The sequence below is a fragment of the Neopelma chrysocephalum genome, unplaced genomic scaffold (assembly GCF_003984885.1).
Source record: "Neopelma chrysocephalum unplaced genomic scaffold, ASM398488v2 Primary Assembly neopelma1_137, whole genome shotgun sequence".
Classification (NCBI taxonomy): Eukaryota; Metazoa; Chordata; class Aves; order Passeriformes; family Pipridae; genus Neopelma; species Neopelma chrysocephalum.
Window position 1 is genome coordinate 761,079 of NW_020897799.1, and position 20,136 is coordinate 781,214.

General features: G+C 66.2%; 4 protein-coding genes across 14 annotated transcripts; 1 reads left to right on the top strand and 3 right to left on the bottom strand.

The window, feature by feature from the left end:
* Nucleotides 1-536: 536 nt before the first annotated feature.
* LOC113975318 (phosphomevalonate kinase-like) lies at nucleotides 537-8,189 on the bottom strand. Of its 4 annotated transcripts, XM_027699200.1 has the most exons (13): nucleotides 8,096-8,189; nucleotides 5,637-5,715; nucleotides 5,236-5,341; nucleotides 5,100-5,152; nucleotides 4,583-5,009; nucleotides 4,477-4,500; nucleotides 4,321-4,394; nucleotides 4,111-4,236; nucleotides 3,051-4,027; nucleotides 1,800-1,863; nucleotides 1,214-1,366; nucleotides 1,015-1,144; nucleotides 537-802 (listed from the first exon to the last, which is right to left on the bottom strand). In XM_027699200.1, exons 1-13 carry the CDS (start codon nucleotides 8,113-8,115, stop codon nucleotides 666-668), a joined length of 2,370 nt encoding a protein of 789 aa, XP_027555001.1. In that variant the 5' UTR covers nucleotides 8,116-8,189; the 3' UTR covers nucleotides 537-665. The 4 variants fall into 4 exon arrangements, with proteins under 4 accessions (XP_027555001.1, XP_027554998.1, XP_027555000.1 ...); XM_027699197.1 differs by having other exon boundaries at nucleotides 4,583-5,152; XM_027699199.1 differs by lacking the exon at nucleotides 8,096-8,189 and adding an exon at nucleotides 6,225-6,285 and having other exon boundaries at nucleotides 4,583-5,152.
* Nucleotides 6,622-8,550, bottom strand: PYGO2 (pygopus family PHD finger 2). The gene is made up of 3 exons (XM_027699215.1): nucleotides 8,402-8,550; nucleotides 8,272-8,321; nucleotides 6,622-8,200 (listed from the first exon to the last, which is right to left on the bottom strand). Exons 1-3 carry the CDS (start codon nucleotides 8,523-8,525, stop codon nucleotides 7,109-7,111), a joined length of 1,266 nt encoding a protein of 421 aa, XP_027555016.1. The 5' UTR covers nucleotides 8,526-8,550; the 3' UTR covers nucleotides 6,622-7,108.
* Nucleotides 8,551-8,893: 343 nt separating this feature from the next.
* On the bottom strand, nucleotides 8,894-18,936 carry SHC1 (SHC adaptor protein 1). 7 transcript variants are annotated; one of them, XM_027699204.1, is made up of 14 exons: nucleotides 18,857-18,888; nucleotides 16,908-16,991; nucleotides 13,232-13,393; nucleotides 12,926-12,996; nucleotides 12,570-12,633; nucleotides 12,191-12,310; nucleotides 11,694-11,747; nucleotides 11,518-11,569; nucleotides 11,220-11,346; nucleotides 10,936-11,104; nucleotides 10,667-10,724; nucleotides 10,399-10,566; nucleotides 10,053-10,315; nucleotides 8,894-9,805 (listed from the first exon to the last, which is right to left on the bottom strand). In XM_027699204.1, exons 2-14 carry the CDS (start codon nucleotides 16,917-16,919, stop codon nucleotides 9,677-9,679), a joined length of 1,449 nt encoding a protein of 482 aa, XP_027555005.1. In that variant the 5' UTR covers nucleotides 16,920-16,991; nucleotides 18,857-18,888; the 3' UTR covers nucleotides 8,894-9,676. The 7 variants fall into 7 exon arrangements, with proteins under 7 accessions (XP_027555005.1, XP_027555009.1, XP_027555007.1 ...); XM_027699208.1 differs by lacking the exon at nucleotides 18,857-18,888 and adding an exon at nucleotides 18,305-18,701; XM_027699206.1 differs by lacking the exon at nucleotides 16,908-16,991 and having other exon boundaries at nucleotides 18,857-18,936.
* A 134-nt stretch (nucleotides 18,937-19,070) lies between these two features.
* On the top strand, nucleotides 19,071-20,109 carry CKS1B (CDC28 protein kinase regulatory subunit 1B). Of its 2 annotated transcripts, XM_027699220.1 has the most exons (3): nucleotides 19,138-19,266; nucleotides 19,681-19,808; nucleotides 19,875-20,109. In XM_027699220.1, exons 1-3 carry the CDS (start codon nucleotides 19,208-19,210, stop codon nucleotides 19,925-19,927), a joined length of 240 nt encoding a protein of 79 aa, XP_027555021.1. In that variant the 5' UTR covers nucleotides 19,138-19,207; the 3' UTR covers nucleotides 19,928-20,109. The 2 variants fall into 2 exon arrangements, with proteins under 2 accessions (XP_027555020.1, XP_027555021.1); XM_027699219.1 differs by having other exon boundaries at nucleotides 19,071-19,266; nucleotides 19,681-20,109.
* Nucleotides 20,110-20,136: the final 27 nt, after the last annotated feature.

Here is a 20,136-nt window from a genome sequence, read left to right on the forward strand (position 1 = left end):
CCCCATGGGCATCCCCCCTCCCCTTGTATAAACCCCTCTAATCCCCTTACAGAGGCTGGAGATTACAAGCAGCAGCTGGAGTGTGTGCTTCCATCCTGGGGGTGGGTCACGCCATGGATGGCAGGGGGGTGTGCGCGCGTGTGTGTGTGTGTGTGCCCCAGCATGTCCCCAAGGTGGGGGTCAGGCTGATGGTAGACCCAGAGAATGGGGTATGAAGCTATAGTTGTATATATAGGGCCCTAATCCCCCTCTACAACCCCACAGCCCACCCAGGAACACCCCCCCGGCCGTGCCCAGCTGTTGCAGGAGAGGAGCGGATATCAGGGTAGGAGCTTGGGAAGCAGAGATAATCCATAGGGAATTGGCTGCTGGAAACCCTATTAAAAGACACCATGAAGCATCCAGCTGGTGACCCCCTTGCCCAGGCAGAAGTAATTAAACTGTACCTCTGCCCTCAGAAACTGGTGAATTCATGGCAGGGGTGAGGGGGCACCACCTGTATGTCCTTCCCCCAGAAATGAGACACAGCCCCAGTGTGGCAGTAGTTCTCCATATCGGAGCTTTATTCCAGAACAGGAAGTGCTGGCGAGAGGTGGAGGGGGGGGATGCTGGGGGGCTAGGGAGGGGGGGATGTGGTCCCCAAGCCTCAGTGGAGGGACATGGAGCTACAGGCTTCTGTGGAGCGCCTGCAGCAGTGTCTCCAGCTGCTCGCCCAAGGCCAGCTCATCCCCGTCGTTGGTGATCACCCAGTCGAAGGCTACTCCCTGGTCCAGGCCGCATTCAGACTCGGTATCGTCCACCCCTGGCAGCAGCAGAGCCCGGGGAGGCCCCGAGGACAGTCACAACCTGTCCGTCTGTCCCCCTCACTGTGGCCTCACCCCCCCAGAGATGGGGGGCTTGATCCAAAACCTCTGGCTCCCACTGCCAAGGAATGGCAGTGGAGGCAGCAGACCCGTGCCCGTGGGGCAACCCCTGGTTTTGGTGCTGTGTTCGGCGAAGATGCCCCTCGCTCACCGGTGACGAAGACCCAGTTCCTCCTCTTCCTTGTCTCCTCGGTAGCCACCACCCGCACGGTCTGCACCACGTCCCCATAGACGTCCCGGAACCACTCCACATCCGAGAGGCGCCGTGTGTCACTCACCACCTGCATGGGGGCTCCCTCAGCGCCCACCCTGCACCCCCCTGGCACCCCTCGTGCCCCCCAACAGCTCACCCACACCGGGTGCACCGCCCCCTCCACCGCTGCCCGGCAGAAGAAGCCAGGGTCGGCACGGCGCTTCTCCTCGCCCCAGCGGATCATGTCCTGTCGGAACGTCTCCTTGTAGGCACTGGCATCCAGAAGCCGCTGGAAGTCGAGGCCATGCTCCTGCAGGGAGAGGAGGGTCAGTGCACATGGCCCGGGCCATGGAGCACAGCATGACATGGCATGGCACAGCAAGGGCAGGTGTGATATGTCATGGCTCAGCACAGCTCAGTATGGCACAGTGTGTATGGCATGAGCATGGGATGGCACGGCATGGCACAGTGTGGTCTGGCACGCACATGGCAAGGCACGGCAAGGCACGGCACAGCGCGTGCCCTGGCACAGATCAGTGTGGCATGGCATGGCATGGCATGGCATGGCACGGCATGGCACGGCACGGCATGGTGGGGAGGGGCACAGTGTGGTGCAGCATGGCACAGCTCGGCACGGTGTGGCACTGCATGTCATGGTGTTGGACGGCACAGCACGGCAAGGAGTGTCCCGGCACAGCTCGGCGCGGTGTGACGTGGCTCGGGGTGTGGCACGGCCGCGGTACCTTGGCGTACTGCTCCTTGAGGGGCCCGGAGAGGCGCAGGATGGTGCAGACGTCGGGGCCCAGCCTGCGGGAGAGGGGTCAGCGGGACTGGCACTGGCACCGGCTCCGCTCGGCCGAGTCCCGATCTCTCCATCCCCCCGTACCGGACCCACCCCTCCGGTACAGGACCCGCCCTCGGGGCCTTTCCGGCCTACGCCCCCGCCCCCGGCCCCGCCCGGTACCGGCTCCGCAGTTCCTCGGCCACGAAATCCTTCCCTGATTTCCTCTTCCCGCTCAGCAGCAGCACCGCGCGTGGCGCCGCCATCGGCGCTCGGACCCGCCCCGGCCCCGCTCCGGTCCCGCCCCGGCCCGGTGACTCCGCCCGTCCCACGGCCCCCCCTGCCGGGCGGGGCCGGCACCGCACCGAGGGGGCCCCGCAAACCCCCCTGAGACACGGCGGGCTCTGCCCCGCCCCTCAGAGCATCCCGTCCCCCCAGCACCCCTCTGCTCCCTGTGCCCTCGCTTTCCCCATTTCCTCCTCACACACCCCATTCTCCTCTGAACCCCCCTTTCTGCAGTACCTTGTTCCCCTCAACGCTCCCTCTTTCCTCCCAGCACCCCCATTTTCCCAGCTCCCCCCGACACCCTCTCTTGTCCCCGGCAACCCCCTTCTGCTCCAACACCACCTATTCCCCTCTGCCCCGTCTTTCCATCTGCACTCCCTCTCCCCCCCACCCCACTTCTTCCCCCCTGCACTCCTCTCTTCCCTCCCAGCACCCCTTCTTTGCCCCACAGCACCCTGTTCCCCTCTGCTCTCTCCTTTCCTCCTGATTCTCCCTATTACTCTCAAAACCCCCCTTTCCCCAGGACCCTCTTCCCTCAGCACCCTCCCTTTCCCTCCCATCACCACCCCCTTTTTCCCCACACCCACACAGCTCTGTCCAGTGGTGACTTTATTAATGGTGGCAGTCAAGCATCACACAGTGCATTTGGTCAGGGACCTGGCCCTACTTGGCCCTACAGGGTGCAACAGTAGCTCCCAGCCCCCCAAAAACAGCCCATGGGGGGCCCTTGCGTGGCTGAAGGCTTGCGGTGAGGAGCCACCCTGGCACAGTACAGTGCTGTCCCCTGGCTCTATCCCCCCATGCCGTGGTGCTGCGGGGCTCTCCGGCCCCACTCTTTCCCGGAGGTGCTGCAAGAGAAGGGGAGGTGGGATGGGGTGCCGAGGGGGGAAATCCCCCAGGACCCCTGGCGCCACCTGCCCCAGCTCACCCGCTGTAGTGCCGCAGCATGTACTCCTCGAAGCCATCGGCCGCTTTCTTGTCACCCCCCTCCTGCCACGCCACCTCCTCCAGCAGCTCTTCCACATCATCCACGAAGTCAACGAACCGCAGGCGGTCATGGGCAAAGACCCCGTCAGCCCCAAAGACCCCGTCCAGCCGTGCTGCCAGCCCTCCAAAGTGCCCCCCCAAGCCCAGGTGCCCCATGAAGCTCTCCAGCAGCCGCAGGAACTGCGCCTTCTGCACTGGCTCCAGCATAGCCCCCAGCACCTCCTGGCCCTCCTTGCGGGCGCAGTCGGCCACACCTGAGCAGCCCTGCGGTGCCCGGTACCGCCTGAGCGGGGGCAGCTCACGGGAGCCTTGCTGGGGGTGGCCGTGAGATAGCTTCCCCCAGCCTTTGCCTGGCTTGTGTTCCCGGGGGGGGCGGGAATCCTTCCTGTGCCCCTGGGGTTTGCCATGCTTCCTTCTCTCCTGCTCGTGCGGGGCCCCCCTGGTGCTGTGCTGCTTGTGCCACTTGCTCTCCTTCTCCACCTTGAACGGCTTCTTCCAGGGTGTAGGGAAGGACCCGGCCCCCTCCGCCTCTAGCACCTGGCCCAGGCGCTGCTCCAGGGTGCTCAGTTCCTCCACAAGCCCCTGGAGATCCCCAGAGCCCCGCACACGCTCCAGGGTGTCCGCCAGCTCCCGCCGCAGCACATCCAGCTCACGGTGCCATCGTGCCGTGGCCTTGCCGTGCGCTGGGACACCTGTGGCATGGAGCTGCTCTGCCGCTGGCCCCCTGGGGCTGCTCGGTGTCCCCGTGGCCTGCAGGCGTCGCAGCTCAGCCCGGGCGTCCTGCAGCGCGCTGACCTCCCGCTCCAGTGCCGCGCGCAGCCGCGCGTTCTCCTTGGCCAGGCCCTGCTGCTGCACCCCCGCTGCAGCCGCCTGGCCCTCGCTCCTCTGCAGCAGCGCCTGCAGCTCATCCTTGTGCGCCTGGGGCAGGGGGAGGGGACTGTGAGAGAGGTGGGAGCGGCAGAGCACCACCGGGACACAACACCAGGATGCCAGGCACCCACCTGCAGCTCCGCCTGCATGAGCCGGATCTCCTGGTTTTCCTTGGCCAGCTTGTCCAGGAGTTGGCTCATGGACTGCATGCTCTGGGGGTCCCCAGCATCTGGCAGAGGCGGCTTCTGCTGTGAGTCCTGGGGGACAGGAAGTTTGGGAGGCCTGGGGGCGCTTGGGACGTCCCCTGCCCTGACTCAGCCCTGCTCAGGATCCCTCCTTACATTGCTGTCAGTGGACAGCAGCGACTCCTGCTCTCCAGCAGCCAAGTCCCAGCTCCCCACGCTTTCCACAGGGCCTGTGGAGGAGGATGTGGGTCCGAGCGTCCAGGCTGCTGTGGGATGTCCCCCTGCCCAGGTGGGACAGTCCCACATACTCACCATCCACTGGGTCGTAGATGCCACCTGGGGAGAGAAGGGGACAATGAAGGGGATGTCTGGACCCCACACTGTCCCTGGGGCCTCAGCCACCAGGATCCCCACTCACCAGTGATGATCAGCACCCCCACAGCCACCAGTGCCAAGACGCCCAGCAGGTACTTGCTCATGCTGAGCCCATCCTCGTCACCAGTGTCCGGTGTCCTCCGGTGCGGGGCGTGCGTGGCAGTGGGGGGTCCAGGACGGGGCTTGTGGCCCTGCCGCCGCCTCAGCCCCTCTGTGTCATTGTCACTGCTGGTGCAGCTCCCGTCCTCTGTCTGTGGCCCTGATGGGGGATGGGAGGACCTCCAGGGAGGGTCTGCCTCTGAGCACTGCCCTGTGAGGTCCTGACCTGCTCTAGGAGTGCCAGGGCAGGACTGTGGCTCAGCCTCAGCATCAGGCTCCTCCTGCTCATCACCCTCCGTCACACTGGGCTCTGTGGAGCCATCTGGGGCAGGCATTGCCCATGCCCCGGGCTCCGTGCACTCCTCTGGGTCCTGCAGGCACAGGTGCTGGTGTGTGGGGTGTCCCCGTGGGGGGAGCAGCCCCCCAGCTCCCCCATCCTGGCTCACACTCCGCCCGCTGACCTCGGGGCGCAGGGTCTGGCCAGGGATGGTGGGGGCACCGTTGGTGGTCAGGGCTGGGGAGAGACAGAGCATGGGGGTGAGACGGTGGCACAGGGGGGGACACCAGGCCTGCCCCATCCCTATGGTGGCTGCCTGCCTGTGGCTGTGTCCTGGGTGCCTTCATTCTCCTCCTCCTCCTGCAGTTCCTCATCCTCAGCCCCGTGGGAATCCTGCTCTGGACCCACTGTGTCGATGGGCAGACCCTGGGGGAAGGGGGGGGACACAGGGTGACACCTTCAGCCCCAACTGTGTGCCCCACTCTGCCCACAGCCCTGGGCAGGCCGTGATGGTCTGCCCAGGGGGTCCCAAGAAGTGGGGTGCTATCCCAGGGGATCCCAAGCATCAGGGGCTGCCCTGGGGTCTCCAGCCCCGAGGGTCTGCCCCAGGATTCCCAGCCCTTGGGTGCTGCCCCAGGCGTCCCCAGGCATGGGGCTGCCAGGGATGTTGCCCTGGACATCCCTAGCAGCGGGGTCGGCCCTGGGAATCCCCAGCCCTCACCTCGCTGCCCGCCAGCACCCAGCTGCTCTCTGAGTCTCGGGAGTCCGATTTCTCCGCCATGGGGACAGCCCGGAGCCACCTGTAAGGACACGGACGGACAGCGGGACGTGACCCGGCTGCTCCCAGTACCCCCGGGATGTGACCGGGAGAGCCACGGTCCTGGTGCAAGCCAGTCTCCCAAGCGATGCCTGTGGCCGGGGACCCTCTGGAGCTTTCAGGGAGCCATCCCGGAGCACGGGCCCCGCCGCGCCACCCCCCGACCCCAGCGGCCGCCACGGGGTATTTTTAGTCGGTGATGCCGCCTGGCAGGTGCACGGGGGACGCGGGGCCCAGCGTGGGGACACGGGGGAACGCGGGGCCCGGCGCGGGGACACCGGGGGCCCCGCTCGAGATCCCACCACCCCAAAGCAAAGCAGCGGCACTGGGAGGGGGATCTCGAGCAGCCCTCGCCCTTCCCCCTCGGCCCCAGCCTCTCGGAACCCAGAAGCGGCCCGGGGGTGGAGGTGACGGCGCTGCCGGTGACATCCCCCCTCCGCTTCGCCCCACGCGGCCCCGGCCAGGCCCGCCCGCGCCCCCCGGCCCTGATACCTTCGCCCGCCGCGTCCCGCCGGGAACTTTCCCCGGGGCCGCCGCCGCCCCCGGGAACGGGGCACACACGTGACGGGAGTGGCCAATGGAGCACGCGGGGGGCGGGACGGGCGCGCGGCCCTGCCGGGACCGGGCAACATCCCCACTGCCCCACCGACACCCCCCTCGGACAGACACCGAGCCCCCTGAACCCCGCCGGTACCGGACAGACACCGAGCCCCCTGAACCCTGCCTGTACCGGACAGACACAGACACCCCTGAACCCCGCCGGTACCGGACAGACACCGACCCCCCGAACCCCCCCGGTACCGGAAGGACACCGACCCCCCTGAACACCCCCGGTACCGGAAGGACACCGACCCCCCCAGGATACTCCCCTCGGACAGACAGCGACACGCGCGTTTCACAGTTTTATAGCGACGGTACAAAAGTTTCCATTTAACGATTGGCTATAGCGGAGAGAACCTGGGGGGGCGGGGGAAGAGGGCGAGCGGGTACCGGGATCACCAGGGGTGGGCAAAGGAGTAGGAAGCACCGGGACTGCCCCGTGAATGCCCATGGGGCACCGGGACTGCTGCACACCCGAGGAAGGAGCCCCTTGAGAGGGCATGAACCAAACTGGGCAGTGCTGAGGGGCACCGGGAAGCCTCAGCCCTCCCAGGGCCGGTGCACCAGGGCCAGAGCCCTCCCCACACCAAAGGGCTGGTGATGGCACAGCCAGATCCATCCCGGGTCCCCTGGGCACTGTCCCCTGGTGGCTCCCAGTGGCCGGTGGTGTCCGGGGGAGCAGCCACAGCTGGCGGGGGAGGGGGTGACAGCTACAAAAAACAGGGGTTTGGTCCTAAGTTGGTGTGGGGAGCTGTACACAGCATCAGGAGGGCAGCTCAGCCGTCATTGGCGGCCACCAGCTGTCCCATGCCCTCCCGGATGTAGACAGACTGGATCTCCTTGGTCTTGAGGCAGAAGTCGCAGGCCCAGACGGCCGAGGCCTCGGTGGTGAGCAGCCCGTAGGCGTTCTCTGTCATGCCCGTGCACTCCCGGTGGAACCACTTCTGGCAGGAGGCCTCGCACAGGATGGCGTCCTGGTCATCGTTGACCTCATTGCGGCAGGCCCCGCATGGGTACACGAGCCCCGGGGGTGGTTGGTGGCTGGAGGGGGCTCCAGGGGCCTTCCCGGGGGGCTGCAGCGGGAGGCTGTTGGTGTCGGGGGTGCCGGTGCCACGGGTGGTGCTGCCGGGGGCAAAGCCGGGCTGTGCCCCGTTGACGGCGGCGGGAGAGCCCGAGTGCTGCTCCGGGGCGAAGGTGCTGGGCGGGGCATTCTTGCCGCCCCCCTCCTCGCCGCCTGCGGGGAAGGTGGGGTCCGCCCCGGGGAAGGGGCTGGCAGTGGGCGGCAGGGGGGGCATGTTCTGCCCGGGGCGCTGCAGGGGCGACTGTCCAAAGAGGTTGCCGGGCTGGCTGAAGCGCTGAGCCACCGTCGGGCCCCCTCCGGGGGGGTTAAGGGCCGGCCCGGGGCCCATGTCCCCCCCACCCCGCGGGGGCTGCCCCATGGTGGGGGAGATCATGGGCCCGAAGCCCGCGACGGGGCCCTGCATGAGCTGCCCCATGGGGGGGCTGAAGTTCTGTCCGAGGGGTTGGCTGAAGGGCTGCCCGGCGAAGCCTAGGCCCCCGCCCTGCACGTAGTTGGGGTTCTGGGGGGCCATGCTGAAGGCCGGGCCCATCTGCCCGGGGGCGAAGGGGGGGGGCTGCCTCCGCAGGGGCTGCGGCCCCCCGCCGTAGCCGGGGGGCACCTGTGGCGACATCCCCCCGCCCTGCACGCGGAACCCGCCGAACGGGACGGGGCTGCCCAGGAACGGGGCGGGCGCCGCCCCCACCTTGGGGGCTCCGAAGTCATCCTCGAAGGGGTTGGAGGCCACCAGGTGGTCCACCATGGGGGTGGGCGGCGGCGCGAACTCCGAGAGGTGCGAGTAGGCGGGGCCCTGCGGGGAGAAGGCGGCGGTCAGGGTTTTGCTGGGGACTCCTCCCCGGGACCCCCGGGCCCGGCCCTTACCTGCGTGTTGGACTTGCGGCGCTTCTTCTCGGGGCTCTTCATCTGCAGCCCTGCGGGGACAAGCGGGGCCGCGTCAGCGGCGGCTGGGCCCCCCCCCCCCCCTTTCACCCACCCCGGCCCCGGCACTCACCTGCCTTCCCCTGCTTGCGGCCGGGCCCGCCGGCGGCGGCGCTGCCCGCAGAGTGCGGGGGCCCTGGCGGGGGCGGCGGGGCCGGGACGGCTCCCTCCAGCTTCTCTGCGTGCGGGGCCGCCATGGCCCCTCAGGGCGCGCGCGCCGCCGCCGCCATGGCCCCGCCGGAACCGGAACCGAGCCCGCGCGGGACCAATCGCGGGCCGCGGGGGGCAGGGCGGAGCGAGCGGGACCAATCACGGCGCGCAGAGGGCGGGGCCGGACGCGCGGAGCCAATCACGGCACGCGCGCGATGCGTCTATCAACCGCCTACCCCGCCCGGATCAAACCAAGTGAAGTGCGAAGAGGGAGGGCAAGGAAACACACGGTCCGAACCATTTACAAGGGCCGGGGGGGGGGGGGGGGGGGAAAGGGCGAAAGGACCCCCTGTAGAGCCCGTGGGGGACCCCCCGCCCACGGTGATACCCTCCCCCAGCTCACACCAGCCAGGACCTAGAGAAATACCAACTTTAATATACAACCACCAGTTCCTTTGGTATAATGGGGCCAGGGGGCCCCGGGACTGCGAGGGGGGCAGGGCCGCGCTTTGGCTTGGGGGAGAGTTAGGCTGTGCATGCAGGGGGGTCTTCCCACCACCCCCCGGGGCTGCCAGAGCCGCCCGTGCAGGGAGGGGATGTCGTGGCACAAGTCCTGGACCATGAGCACGGCACGGAGGGCGGATGGGTGCGGGGGGGGGGGAGGACTCTGTCCCCAGCCCCTGCCCTTGCATAAGTGTGTGGGACCTGCGGGGTCAAGGCACAGAGTTAACACGTAAAGTGATCCGGTACAGTCGCTGTGGGGCCAGCTGGGCCTCGTGCTTGGGAGAGCTGAGCCCCCCATGGGCCCCCTTCCTCGGCCCAGGGGCCAGAGACAAGGCCAGGCTGCCTCCAGCTCAGGGGGGCTCAGACCTGCCAGACCCAAGCCCGTGCTGGAGAGCACCGGAGTGGCCGTAGCACAGCAGCAGGGCTGGGTTTTGGTGGGAGCTGAGCTGCTGTGCAAAGGGGCTGTGGAGGGGCAGGGGCTGTGCAATAGCAGCCCCCATCCCACAGACACTCACAGCCTGAGCCCCCCATGGCCACCAGTCTCATGGGGTGAAGGGAGACAGGCCCTGTCCTCAGCCAAGTCCATGCTCAGTCCTGGGCAGAGCACCCAGCAGAGTCTGAGGGCTCCCTGGGGCAGGGAACAGGGCCAGGGGGCTGTGCACTGGGGGGGCTGCGCACGGGGCCCACCGGGCGCTCACAGTCTCCTCTCCACCGGCTGCTGCAGGCACATCTCACTGCCAGCTGAGATGATGGGCAGGTGATTGTCCATGTGGTAGCTGATGAGGTGGCTGACGCTCTCGAAGCGATGGTCCTTCGTCCGCACCTGGGGCACCAGGAAAGGGGTGTTCAGGAGGCTGTCGGTGCCCACGGGGGGCTAAAGCCACCCCCCTCCATGGCACGGGCTGGGCACAGACTGCATCTCACCCCCACGCTCCACCAGGCCCTCTCCATCCCCCAAGCCAGCTGCGAATTGTCCCCTGATGAGTGGTGCAGAACCCCAATGCCCTGGTGTCTCTTTTAATGCCCCCCAGCTGTCCAGAGCTCCATCCCGGGCCCCAACATGCACTCACCACTCCCTCGGGATCGACAAGCAGCAGATGCTTGGGCTGCCCACCCTGCAGGCCAGTCAACACGTACTGGCCCGGGGTGGTGGTGCTCTCCCGCACCAGGAAGTCTCCGTTCACCTTCAGCAGCTTCTCGGCCTCTTTGCGGTTCATCTTCCCGTGGTACCAGGGCTCTCTTCTCAGCTGCTCCTCCATGGAGGCCACCACCTGAGCAGGAGGCAGCCCCACGGGCACAGACGGGGGTACACGCAGGGCATCTTCAAAGGGCTCTGAAGGGACAGAGGAGCAGGGGGACCATGACCAAGCCCGCAGCCACCCACCCCTGCCTGGCCGCAGGTGTCATCCCACTCACTCATGTCGAAGAGGTCCCTCTGAGTGCTGCCATTGGCTGTGGTTGTGGTGCCCGTGGCTGGGGCCTGGCGTGTCTTGTCCACGTTCTGCACGTTGACGTAGGATGGGTCATCAAACAGGTCCACGCGGCCAGATGTGCCCGCTGGAGCTGGGTATTTCTCTCTCCCTGCTAACCAACAGCACTGGGGTCAGTAGGTTTCCAGCCCACCTCAGCCCCCAGCTCGGGGTCCAGGGAAGAAGACTGGGACCGGGTACACCTGTCACGTTACCTTGGGCAGGAGTGTGCTGCTTCTGGGGGTCATGCTCCCCACTGGACTGGCCCACAGGCTGCAGGGAGAGGCAGTGGTGAGCCCCCACTCCCTTTCTTGCTCCCGCCACTTCCCACTCCCCACACCCCGAGCTGCCAGAAACACTGGGGAGACATATCCCATGACTCTCATGGTGGGATAACCCCAAGCAGAACCAACAGCCCAGTCAGGGTCCCTGCATCTCCCTTGTAAGATGGAGCTTTCCAAGGAGGACGTGCCCAGAGCCTCACCAGCGTGGCCCCCAAGTGATTCGGGGTCTGAGCGGCCCCATCCCGCAGCCGCATGTCCACAACCCCCCCAATGGGAGGCTCCTTGCCAGGGAAGTCATTGTAGTACTGGTGATCTGGGGCTGGTTCCTCCTCTTCTTCATCCCAGGCAGAGCCATCAAACCCTGCCATCCTGGGAAGGCACAGCACAGATAAGTCCACGACAGCAGCCAGGGCTGCATTCCCTCTCCAAAACTGATCTCAGACACCCTCCCACCTTTATCCTCCTCACACAACCCTGCCCTGACCTGTCATGAGGGGTCACCAGCTTTGGGGGGTTCTTCAGGTACTGCTTGAAGCGCAGCTCGAAGGCCTGACCGATGGTGCTGATCACGTCCTGCGCCAAGCCCTCAGGACACTCCAGGATATGGCAGGCTGGGCAGAAAACGGTGGGATGGGATTGCAGAACTCCAGCAGTGAGGTTCTTCACCCCTGAGCCTCCCCCGTACACCCCAGAGCTTCCTTAAGGGTCACCGAGCACCTCCCCCTGCACTGAGCTGGGCCTAAACACCCCCAAAATGGGGCTCTGGCATTGAGGACCCTCACCTCTCTGATTGACGGGGTCTTTGGCAACATAGGCGACATACTCAGCTGTGTCCTGTGGGTGAGACACCAGCAGTGAGAAAGGGCTGCCAGGGAGCACAGGGCCCAAAACCTCAAGAAAGGGCAGGAGAGGCACCAGTCCCTAGCAGGGAGCAGGGATGGGGACTCTGCATACTCACCGGGTCTCCCCCAGACGCGAAGGATATGGACTGCATGTGGTGGTTGGCAATGATCTGCAAGGTGGAGAGGTCATTGGACACAGCCAGGAGCTCCTGGGCACCCAGCCAGGGCTGGCATGTCCTGCTCCCCCCAGGGCTGGCCTGCCATAGGGGCTCACAAGCCTCTGAAACCCTGGTTATGAGCCACAGGCCTCCAGGAAAAGGACTGGGACATCACTAGGGCCACTGAGAGCAGGGTCAAAACCAGGAGACCTGGCCCCAGGCAGGGGGACTTGGGTCTCACAGTCTCCAGAAGAGATCCCACAAAGGACGTGGGATATTCCTCCCACCTCTTCAGCCCTGGGGCCTGAAGGGAGGTGGGCACTCAGCAAGTCACACAGCCCACCCAGAGATTCCTTTGGGAGGCTGGGGACATCCCCTGCTAGACCTCGGGAGGAGGACACGAGGATTCCTGCTAGTCCAAAACCAGCCCAGCCTCCACCCCTCCCTGCTCTCACCTGCTTGCAGTCTGAGGCCATGAGGTTGAGGCTGCTGGTGGAGATGGTCAGGGTGATGGGCATGCCAGCGAACTTCAGGTTGCTCTTGCCCAGGATGGAGTTCAGGGAGCGGCCACAGGGCTGGGGGCAAAGGGCAGGGTGGGAAGGGGCTCCTCAGGCCACACACAGCCCAGCAGGCATGAGGACAGGGCACATCCCACTGCCCCTACAGCAGAGATGGGTACCTCATCCTCACCACTGGCCCTGGCCCAAGCCACAGTGGGAGATCAGAGCCCTGGGCTGACAGCACAGCACAGCCAGCCAGGCTGGAATCTGATCCTCTGCCCCATGCCCAGCCAACCATGCACATTCCCTCAGCAGCTCCCCAGCCTGGCCTCACCTTCCTCCTCCTCACGGCTCCCTTGGCACTGGGCACAGCCTCACACACCAACCCAATGGCCTCCCTGCAGGGAGCACAGAGAGATGTCAGTCCCCCACTGCTTGGCCCACCCAAAGACCCCCCAACCACGGGACTGAGGACACAGGAACCAGCACAGGAGTGACAGGGTGACAAAGTGGAAGCCCCCCCCGGCAGTGCCAGCTGGGGAAACCGCACTGGTGTTAGTGTTTGATGGGCTGCAGCAGCCTGGCTTCCACTGAAAGCCCCACATGCCACCAGGGGCTCGCATAGGACTCACATAACCCCCCCTCACCCCTCCCCAAAAGCAGCAGCCCCTGGGGAGAGGCAGAGCTCACCTGGTGACCTGTGTCCTGGTGTTGAAATCCAGAGCCCTCATGGACTGGAGCACTTCCACACAGCCCATGTACTGGGCAAGAGAGCAAGGTGAGTTTGGCCAGCCATGGGGTTCACCCCCTGTGCTGCCAGGGAGGGGGCTGGGGCCCCAAGCTCCTCAGCTCCGCAGTGGTGACCTCCCTGGGAATCACATTGCCCACTTGCCCCCACCCTGCTGCCCTCCCCCCCCCTCCACCAAGGAGCATGCCAGGAGGTCCCCAAATCCCCATGGTGACCCTTCCCACTCTGACCCAGTCCCCAGCACTCACCCGGACGTGGTAGGAGACCCCGGGGCCCATGACCTTGTCATCAGGGTGCAGCCAGCCACGGGTGGGTTTATTGACAAAGCTGCCGTGGCGGGTCCATTCATCACCCCCCAGCTGGCCGCCTTCCACACGCGTCTTCTTCCCACAGCTCAGCTTGTTCATATCCTGGGAACAGACAGTGACAGGCCTTGCTGAGCCGGAGCTGGCAGCACCCCCTGGCACTGATGCCAGCAACCCAGGGGTCCCGGGTTCCCCTGGGATGCTGCCAGCTGAAGAACCCCGCAAGCTGAGCAGGTTGGCAGGATTGGAGAGCTTCAGATTGGCCATTTTGGGGAAGAAGGAGCAGAGGGTGGTAGGGCTGTCCTCCGACTCAGGTAAGAGCTCCCCAAGAGGCGCCGCGGCGCCAAGGGAGCAGGAGGAAGACAGGGAGCCAGGCAGAGACTGCGTGCTTGCAAGGGACTCCACAGGGGAGGACGGGCCCCCCGGGTCCCCCACGGCCTCCTCCAGAGAGGAGACAGACTCATTCCGCAGGTGGCTGTATTTGCTCTTTTGCAGGAGATCCATGGCGGAGAGAGGTGAGAAGGGCCAGGGCCGCCCTGTCCAGAGTGGCAGCGGGGTGGAGGCAGCCAGCTGGACCTCACAGGGGCCCCACGGAAAGTCTGAGCGCCTGCAGCTCCCGGGAAGCTGCCCCCAAGCAGAAGCCTCGGTTGAGCTCCACGCCAGGTCCACACCAGCCCGGCATGGCTGGCAGGGAGAGCAGGGCCCGGGGCGCTGGGCAGCGGGACCAGGGGCTGCCTGGCGCAGGCACAGCCTATCGATCGCGATCGGCGTCAGCGAGGATGAGCGGATCCGCTCAGACCAAGAGCAACGCGCCGCAGCAGGGAGGAAATGGGGCCGCAGCGGTGCCCCCGGGGAGCCGCTGGCACAGGGAGTTCAGAACGCTCTGTCCCCAGCCTGCAGGTCCTCAAGCCCCTTGCCACTCCAGCACCAGGCCGGCAGCAAATCCCATTGTCTTCATCCAGGGGCCGGATCCAGCTCCCTCTGCCCTGCTCGGTCCGGCACAGCCGCCCTCTGCCCCAGCCGCTCACTCCGGCCCCTGAGCTACCCGCTCGCCGGCCGCTAAGAGGAAATCAAAAGCATGAATATTTAAAGCTCGGAGACAAGGCTGCCACAGAGCGCATCCAAGCCCAGCCCAGCCCCGCTCCGAGCACCATCCAGGAGGGAAGAAAAAGCTCCTTCTGTGGCGGCCAGCGCCACGCAAACCCACGTGCCGGCGGCGAGCAGCCGCCGTTGGCTCGCCGGGCTCTGCCGGGGGGGAGCAGCGATGCTGAGAGGACACCAGTGCTCGCAGCTGCCTGGAATGCTGGGGACATCCAGTCCTGAGAGAGCACGGATCTCGCCTGGAGGGCCGGCCAGGTGCAGGATACAGGTGGGCTGCGCGCCGGGCGAGGCAGCATCTTAGCACGGACCCCCAGCCATGGCGGGGAGCCGGAGGGAGAGGCTGCAGCTCATTGCTGCTGCTGCTGCTGCTGCTGCTTCCCACATCCCGGCGGCTCCTCCCGGGAGAGGAGAAGAAGGGGCTGTGGCTGATTGGAAGGGCCGTGCTGACTCACGGGCGGCAGGACAGGCTCTGCCCGCGGCGGGGGCTGTGCTGGGGCTGGGGCGCAGCGCAGGAGGGGCTCCCGGCGAGGGGTGGGGACCCAGCGCCTATCTGGAGCAGAAAAATCAAGGTCACAGGCAGAGCTAGCAGGAGCATGCCGGGGGCAAAAATTGGCCCCTTCAGCCACGGGGAGCCAGGCAGGGCTCCCACCTGTGGATCAGAGGGCTCAAGGGCAGGTCTTCCCTGTTCCCCCATCTTTGGGGTACTCGTGTGCAGCAGGAACTCAGGTCAGCCTGGCCGTGCTGTCCTCTACAGCCTTGGCCCCACCGAGGAATAAGAGCTCTTCCCCCTCCACCACCTGTGGGATAAGGTAGCGATTTCAGGCAGAACCAACCCCTGACACACCATGGGCCAGAGCCTTCCCAACCACTACGTGCTCTGTAAAATGGCCACCAAACTAAAACCGGGTAAATCCAGGCCAAGGAAAGGGCTCTCCTGGCTTTGGAGCCCTCGCCCAGCACTGCTCAGCACTGGCAGCTGCCCTGTCCCACTTCCCAAAGCCTGGCACACTGCCACAGGGATAGGGAAAGGAAAAAGCCAGGATGCAGCTGGAAATTGCCTCCTGCACGATGCAAGGGGCTATGGCTCGTGACAGTGGGTCTGTCACAGCAGCATTCCTGGGCCACACACACCAACTCCGCGAATGCCAGCCCCCACCTCAGCCTGGGGGTCCCGTGGGCACAGGGAGCTCATGCCGGCCGTCCCACACAGTGCTCATCCCCGCCAGGGGCCCCTGGCCAGCGCTGTGACCTTCCCGTGGCCAGCAGCGCCACTGCTCTAAAGAAAAGCAGGAAGCCTGGGGCCAGGGAGCCAGGAAGCCTCCCGCCCGGTGAGGGGCCAGCACAGCCCCGGTGCCAGGGGAGCCCAGCTGGGTGGTGTCAAATGGCTGCGGGGGCAGCAGGGTTTGCCCACAAAGGGCTGGCCACTAGTGGGTGTGGGGCTGGGGTCAGCCAGCACAGCAGCTCCACGGGCCCTGACACTATCCCAGGGCCTGCCAGGATTAAGAGCAGAAGGGAACTGCCTGGGGGCAGGAGCGTCTCCTTGCCCCCTTCCCACCACCTCAGGGCCTGGAGCCACCATCCCTGCCAGGCAGCAAAGGGTTGATGAGCCCCACAGCCACAGCCCCTGCTCAGACACACCTCTGCTTTTATAAGCTGGAGTAATTCCTGATTTTCTCAGGACCTTTGAGGCCAGCCTGCCTACATCACCTGTGGTGATGTGACAAGGTGCATTGCTGCTCCCAGCCCTTGGAGACCAGAAGTGCTGCCACCACAGTCCCTCAGCCCCAGAGTTCACCCCAGGGCATCAGAGCCCTCCCTCCCAGTGGGCTCCCAGCGCAGAAGGCAAACCTGGAGGCGTGTGGAGATACAGAAAACCTACCCCTGCCTGAGCAGGCAGCCCCAAGCCCCATCCCCTTGCCAGGCAGGCAGCAGGAGTTCCTGCCCCTCCGGCAGAGCAGCTGGAACAACTGTCCCCAAGAAAGCTGCTCCATGTGCCCTGCCACCACAAAAAGACACTGGACTGTGAGAAACAGAGGAACGTGGGCTACTTTCAGGCACCTGGGACTGGGACTTCCAGCCAAGGGCAAGGAAAAGAAGCAGAGAGGGCACGCTCAGGGCCCCACTACCAACATCCTCCCAGGAAACACAAACTGGGAGCTGAGTCAGAGACCTGGAACACGCCAGTGGTTTGGCAAGAAATCGCAGCAAGGAGCGGGCGGCCACACGTACAAACCTCACCCCTGGGCAGGAGACCCCCCTCTGTCCAACCACAACCAAACTCGAGCCTCCAAGACAGGGAGGAAGCAAAGGAAAACACTCAAATCCAGCCAACAGCTGATTTTTTTCCCCCTCAAATATCACACCTGCAGCACACGACATCTAACCTCTCCTTCGCTCTGAGGAGGGGTTGGGAGACGCCAGTGGAGACCCGGGGAGGAGGCTGGGGCCCTCCCAGCAGGGAGAGAGGGCAGGCAGGATCCACCACCGAAGCCACCTAGTCCTCCACCGAAGTCCTTACCACGTACTCCATCGCTGGCAGAGGGCAGGGCAGGCCCCAGGCAGGGAGCAGAGACGCACAGCCCCTCTCGTCTGGCACTCCGACCTGCGGTTCAGGGACAAACAGGGAGTTAGCCAGCCCTGCCCCAGCCTGCCAATGCAGGGGCCTTGGCACCGGGAGGCAGACCCTGCTCCTCCATGCTGACCGCAGTCGGATGGGGCCGTGGCAGCTGTGACAACACGCTGCTGGTACAAAGGACGAGAGAGCCAGGGAAGCTACCTGCTTCCCATCAGAGGGAAGACAGAGCTGAGATGCAGCAGGGCAGGAGCACGAGGCTAAGCCTGGCTCTGCTGAGGCCTTACCCACACTGGCAAACAGTGTCAGGGGCCAAGAGTCACTCCATGACCTGAGACAAGTGTTGGAGCCGATCCCTGCCCAGCCCAAAAAACAGTGCCCGAAAGCCACACGGAAGGAGGGAGAGCAGAGGCAGCCCGGGGGGCAGAGCTGTCCCCTCCTCCACCCCTGATGCAGAATGACACACAGAGGGCTGTGCCCCTTCCTCCCAGGAGAGCAGCAAAAAAGGGACTCCTGGAAAGAGGCTACAAGGGGGGAGCTGGGAGAGGCAGCAAGGTCTGTGAGGGGAAAACAAGGAAAGCAAAGCAGCAGCTCCAGAGCTGCTGCTCTTCCTGTTCCCACCCCCACCACCCAGATGAGGTCGGGACAGCCAAGCAGTCTAGGGCAGCAGAATGATTTACAGCCCAGCAGCAATCACACCCTTATCTGGAGCCCAGGCAGGCATTGTGGCCATTTGCTCAGGAGACAGTGAGATAAGAGGGCCCTGCCTGGCACTGGAGATCAACCCCTGCAGCACCACGTCACATCCCTCACTGCTGAGCAGAGGTGGTGACTGGGCCCTTGGGACACCAGAGGCCGAGGCTGGTGGCAGGGAAGGAGTGTCAGAGCCCTGAACCAGGGTGCTCAGCCTTGCCAAAGCTCACTGGCAACCCTCCTGGAGGGAACACTGCTCTGAGCAGCTCCTGAGGTGGCCCATCCACAGCATTCCCCCACCAAAGGGTGGGTCCTCGTGCCCCACTTGTCTGGGAAGGGATGGCATCTTTGGCCCCTCTGCCCCAGGCTGAGCCCAGGGCGGCCCCAGGAAGCACTGCCAAGAGCTGCCCTTTGGCCAGAGGCTTCTGCCACACCAACGTGATGAGCAGGGCCCTGGTGATGCTTCCTCAGAACCCATGTCTGGAGTCTACTCCGTGTGGGTGGCCCCATCCAAGGATTTCAAGGGGAGAGGCAGGAACAGCCTACAACAGATGGACACAACACAGCGCTGGGGAGCAGACAAAGGTCTGCAAAGGGGGACAGTCACCCCTGCCCACAACAGCCCGGTCTGCTCAGGGAAGTCACCCTGCCTTGGTCTGAGGCACAGAAGGCAGGGCGGCCAAGGAACCCTCCAAACGCAGCCGTTGACCCCATCCCGGAGGTCCTGCCGGTCCAGGGCTCGGGGGTCTCCCCAGGTCCCCCAGCGCCCCTGGAGCTGCGTCCCTCCCGTGTCCTGCACCAGCACGGCACAGGGCGATGCGAGCTCGAGCCCCGGGCACACACGGCAGCCACCACGCCGGGTGGGTCACTCCGGGACCATCCCGGGAGCGCGGCACAGCCCGGCACCGGCACCGCCACCTCCATCCCCGGCCGGGCCTCGTACAGGAAGGTCGGGGCCTGCCCCGGGCTCGGCTCCCCCGCGCCAGGAACGTGAGGCGGCTGGGAAAGGAAGGGCGGCACTGGGAGCGGCGGCAACTCGGGAGGGTGGCGGCAGAAGGGCGGTGGCGGCGAGCGGTGCGGACTCAAGTCCCGGGCGGGCACCGCGGGGCCCTGGGCCTATGGCGGCCTCGGGCCGCGGGGGCGCTTGCGCGGGGGGGCCCCTCCACCCCCGCCCCGCCCCGCCCCGGCCGGCGCGCGCTCACCGGGCACCATCGGCCTCGCGCGGGTCTCGCGCCGCCGCTCCCCCGCCGGTGCCGCTCCTGCGCGCGCCCCCCCACCCCGTGCGCGCCCCCGCCGCCACTCACTTCCGGCCCACGCGCGCCACGCCCCCGCCGGTCACGTGACCTTACCCAAGCCAATCGCGGGACCGCGCGCCGGCCCGCGGGATGTGCCGCGCGCGCACGGGCCAATGGGCTCGTGCCCCGCCCCCCCGCTAGGCGGTGCCGGCCAATGGGAGCGCGGGGCGGCGGCGTTTGAAAAGCGCCCCAGGAAGGGGGGCGGGGGAGGAACTAACGGCCGCTGGGGGGGGGCGAGGGGGGCGCAGAGGGCCCATCATGGCGCACAAACAGATCTACTACTCCGACAAGTACGACGACGAGGAGTTCGAGTACCGGTAGGGGAAGGGCCTCCCCGGGGAGCGGGGGGGCCTGGTAACGGGTGGTTGGTAAGGAGGGAGGGAGCTCGGTTACGGTTTCCCGCGGGGACGGGTGAGGGGAGGATGTCCCAGTAACGGTGCACGGTGGGGGGAGAGGCCGTTAAAGGCTCGCTGGTGGAAGGGGGGTGGTGGGCGAGGTGCGGCTGCCCTGTGGAGCAAGCGGGAAGTTATCCCGGTAACGGAGGGGGCCCGCTGAGGGCTCTGTGTCGGGTCACAGAGTCGGTCCTGTTAACGGTTCCCCGGGGGGAAGAACCTGATCCTGGGAATTAGAGGCTGTGGGGGTGACCGGGTCAGGGTCTCTGGGGAGTGCGGGGGTGTGGCGACCCCGGGGCGTCCCAGTGTTCACCAGGGGTCGCGGGGGGGGGACCGCAGGCACGTGATGCTGCCCAAGGACATCGCCAAGCTGGTGCCCAAGACCCACCTGCTGTCGGAGTCGGAGTGGCGGAACCTGGGGGTGCAGCAGAGCCAGGGCTGGGTGCACTACATGATCCACGAGCCAGGTGAGCCCCGCGGGGGGGCGGGGGGCGGCCGGGGGGCCCGGCCTGACCGTCCCTCTCCTCCCGCAGAGCCCCACATCCTGCTCTTCCGACGGCCGCTGCCCAAGAAGCCGGAAAAGTGAGCGGTCCCCGCTCTGCCGGAGCTCCCGAGCACCTTCCTCCTTCTCCTCCTCGGCGTTCCTGGGGGGCTTCACCCCCTGGCCCTTGGTGCCGCCTGGGCGCCGCCGTGGCGACTCCGCGCCGGTGCCAGGGTTTTTTCCTGTTGCGAGGCCTCCGAAGCTTCAATAAAGTGATGTTTTTGGGAGCTCCTGTCTGTGGTTGGTGGTGAGGG

Excerpts from the sequence above, each read along its gene's own strand:
- SHC1 (XM_027699202.1), bottom strand. The coding sequence starts at position 13,792 with ATGGATCTCCTGCAAAAGAGCAAATACAGCCACCTGCGGAATGAGTCT. Across the intron at positions 12,997-13,231 it reads GGGTCTCCTACCACGTCCGG|TACATGGGCTGTGTGGAAGT; the intron begins GTGAGTGCTGGG and ends TCTCTTGCCCAG. Across the intron at positions 12,311-12,569 it reads GAGCCGTGAGGAGGAGGAAG|CCCTGTGGCCGCTCCCTGAA; the intron begins GTGAGGCCAGGC and ends CTTTGCCCCCAG.
- CKS1B (XM_027699219.1), top strand. The coding sequence starts at position 19,208 with ATGGCGCACAAACAGATCTACTACTCCGACAAGTACGACGACGAGGAG. Across the intron at positions 19,267-19,680 it reads GACGAGGAGTTCGAGTACCG|GCACGTGATGCTGCCCAAGG; the intron begins GTAGGGGAAGGG and ends GGGGGACCGCAG.
- LOC113975318 (XM_027699197.1), bottom strand. The coding sequence starts at position 8,115 with ATGACTTCGGAGCCCCCAAG. Across the intron at positions 5,342-5,636 it reads GGGTGCTGGCGGGCAGCGAG|GGTCTGCCCATCGACACAGT; the intron begins GTGAGGGCTGGG and ends CCCTTCCCCCAG. Across the intron at positions 4,237-4,320 it reads TGCTGTCCACTGACAGCAAT|GACTCACAGCAGAAGCCGCC; the intron begins GTAAGGAGGGAT and ends CCTGTCCCCCAG.
- PYGO2 (XM_027699215.1), bottom strand. The coding sequence starts at position 8,525 with ATGGCGGCCCCGCACGCAGAGAAGCTGGAGGGAGCCGTCCCGGCCCCG. Across the intron at positions 8,322-8,401 it reads CCGCAAGCAGGGGAAGGCAG|GGCTGCAGATGAAGAGCCCC; the intron begins GTGAGTGCCGGG and ends TTGTCCCCGCAG. Across the intron at positions 8,201-8,271 it reads GCCGCAAGTCCAACACGCAG|GGCCCCGCCTACTCGCACCT; the intron begins GTAAGGGCCGGG and ends TTCTCCCCGCAG.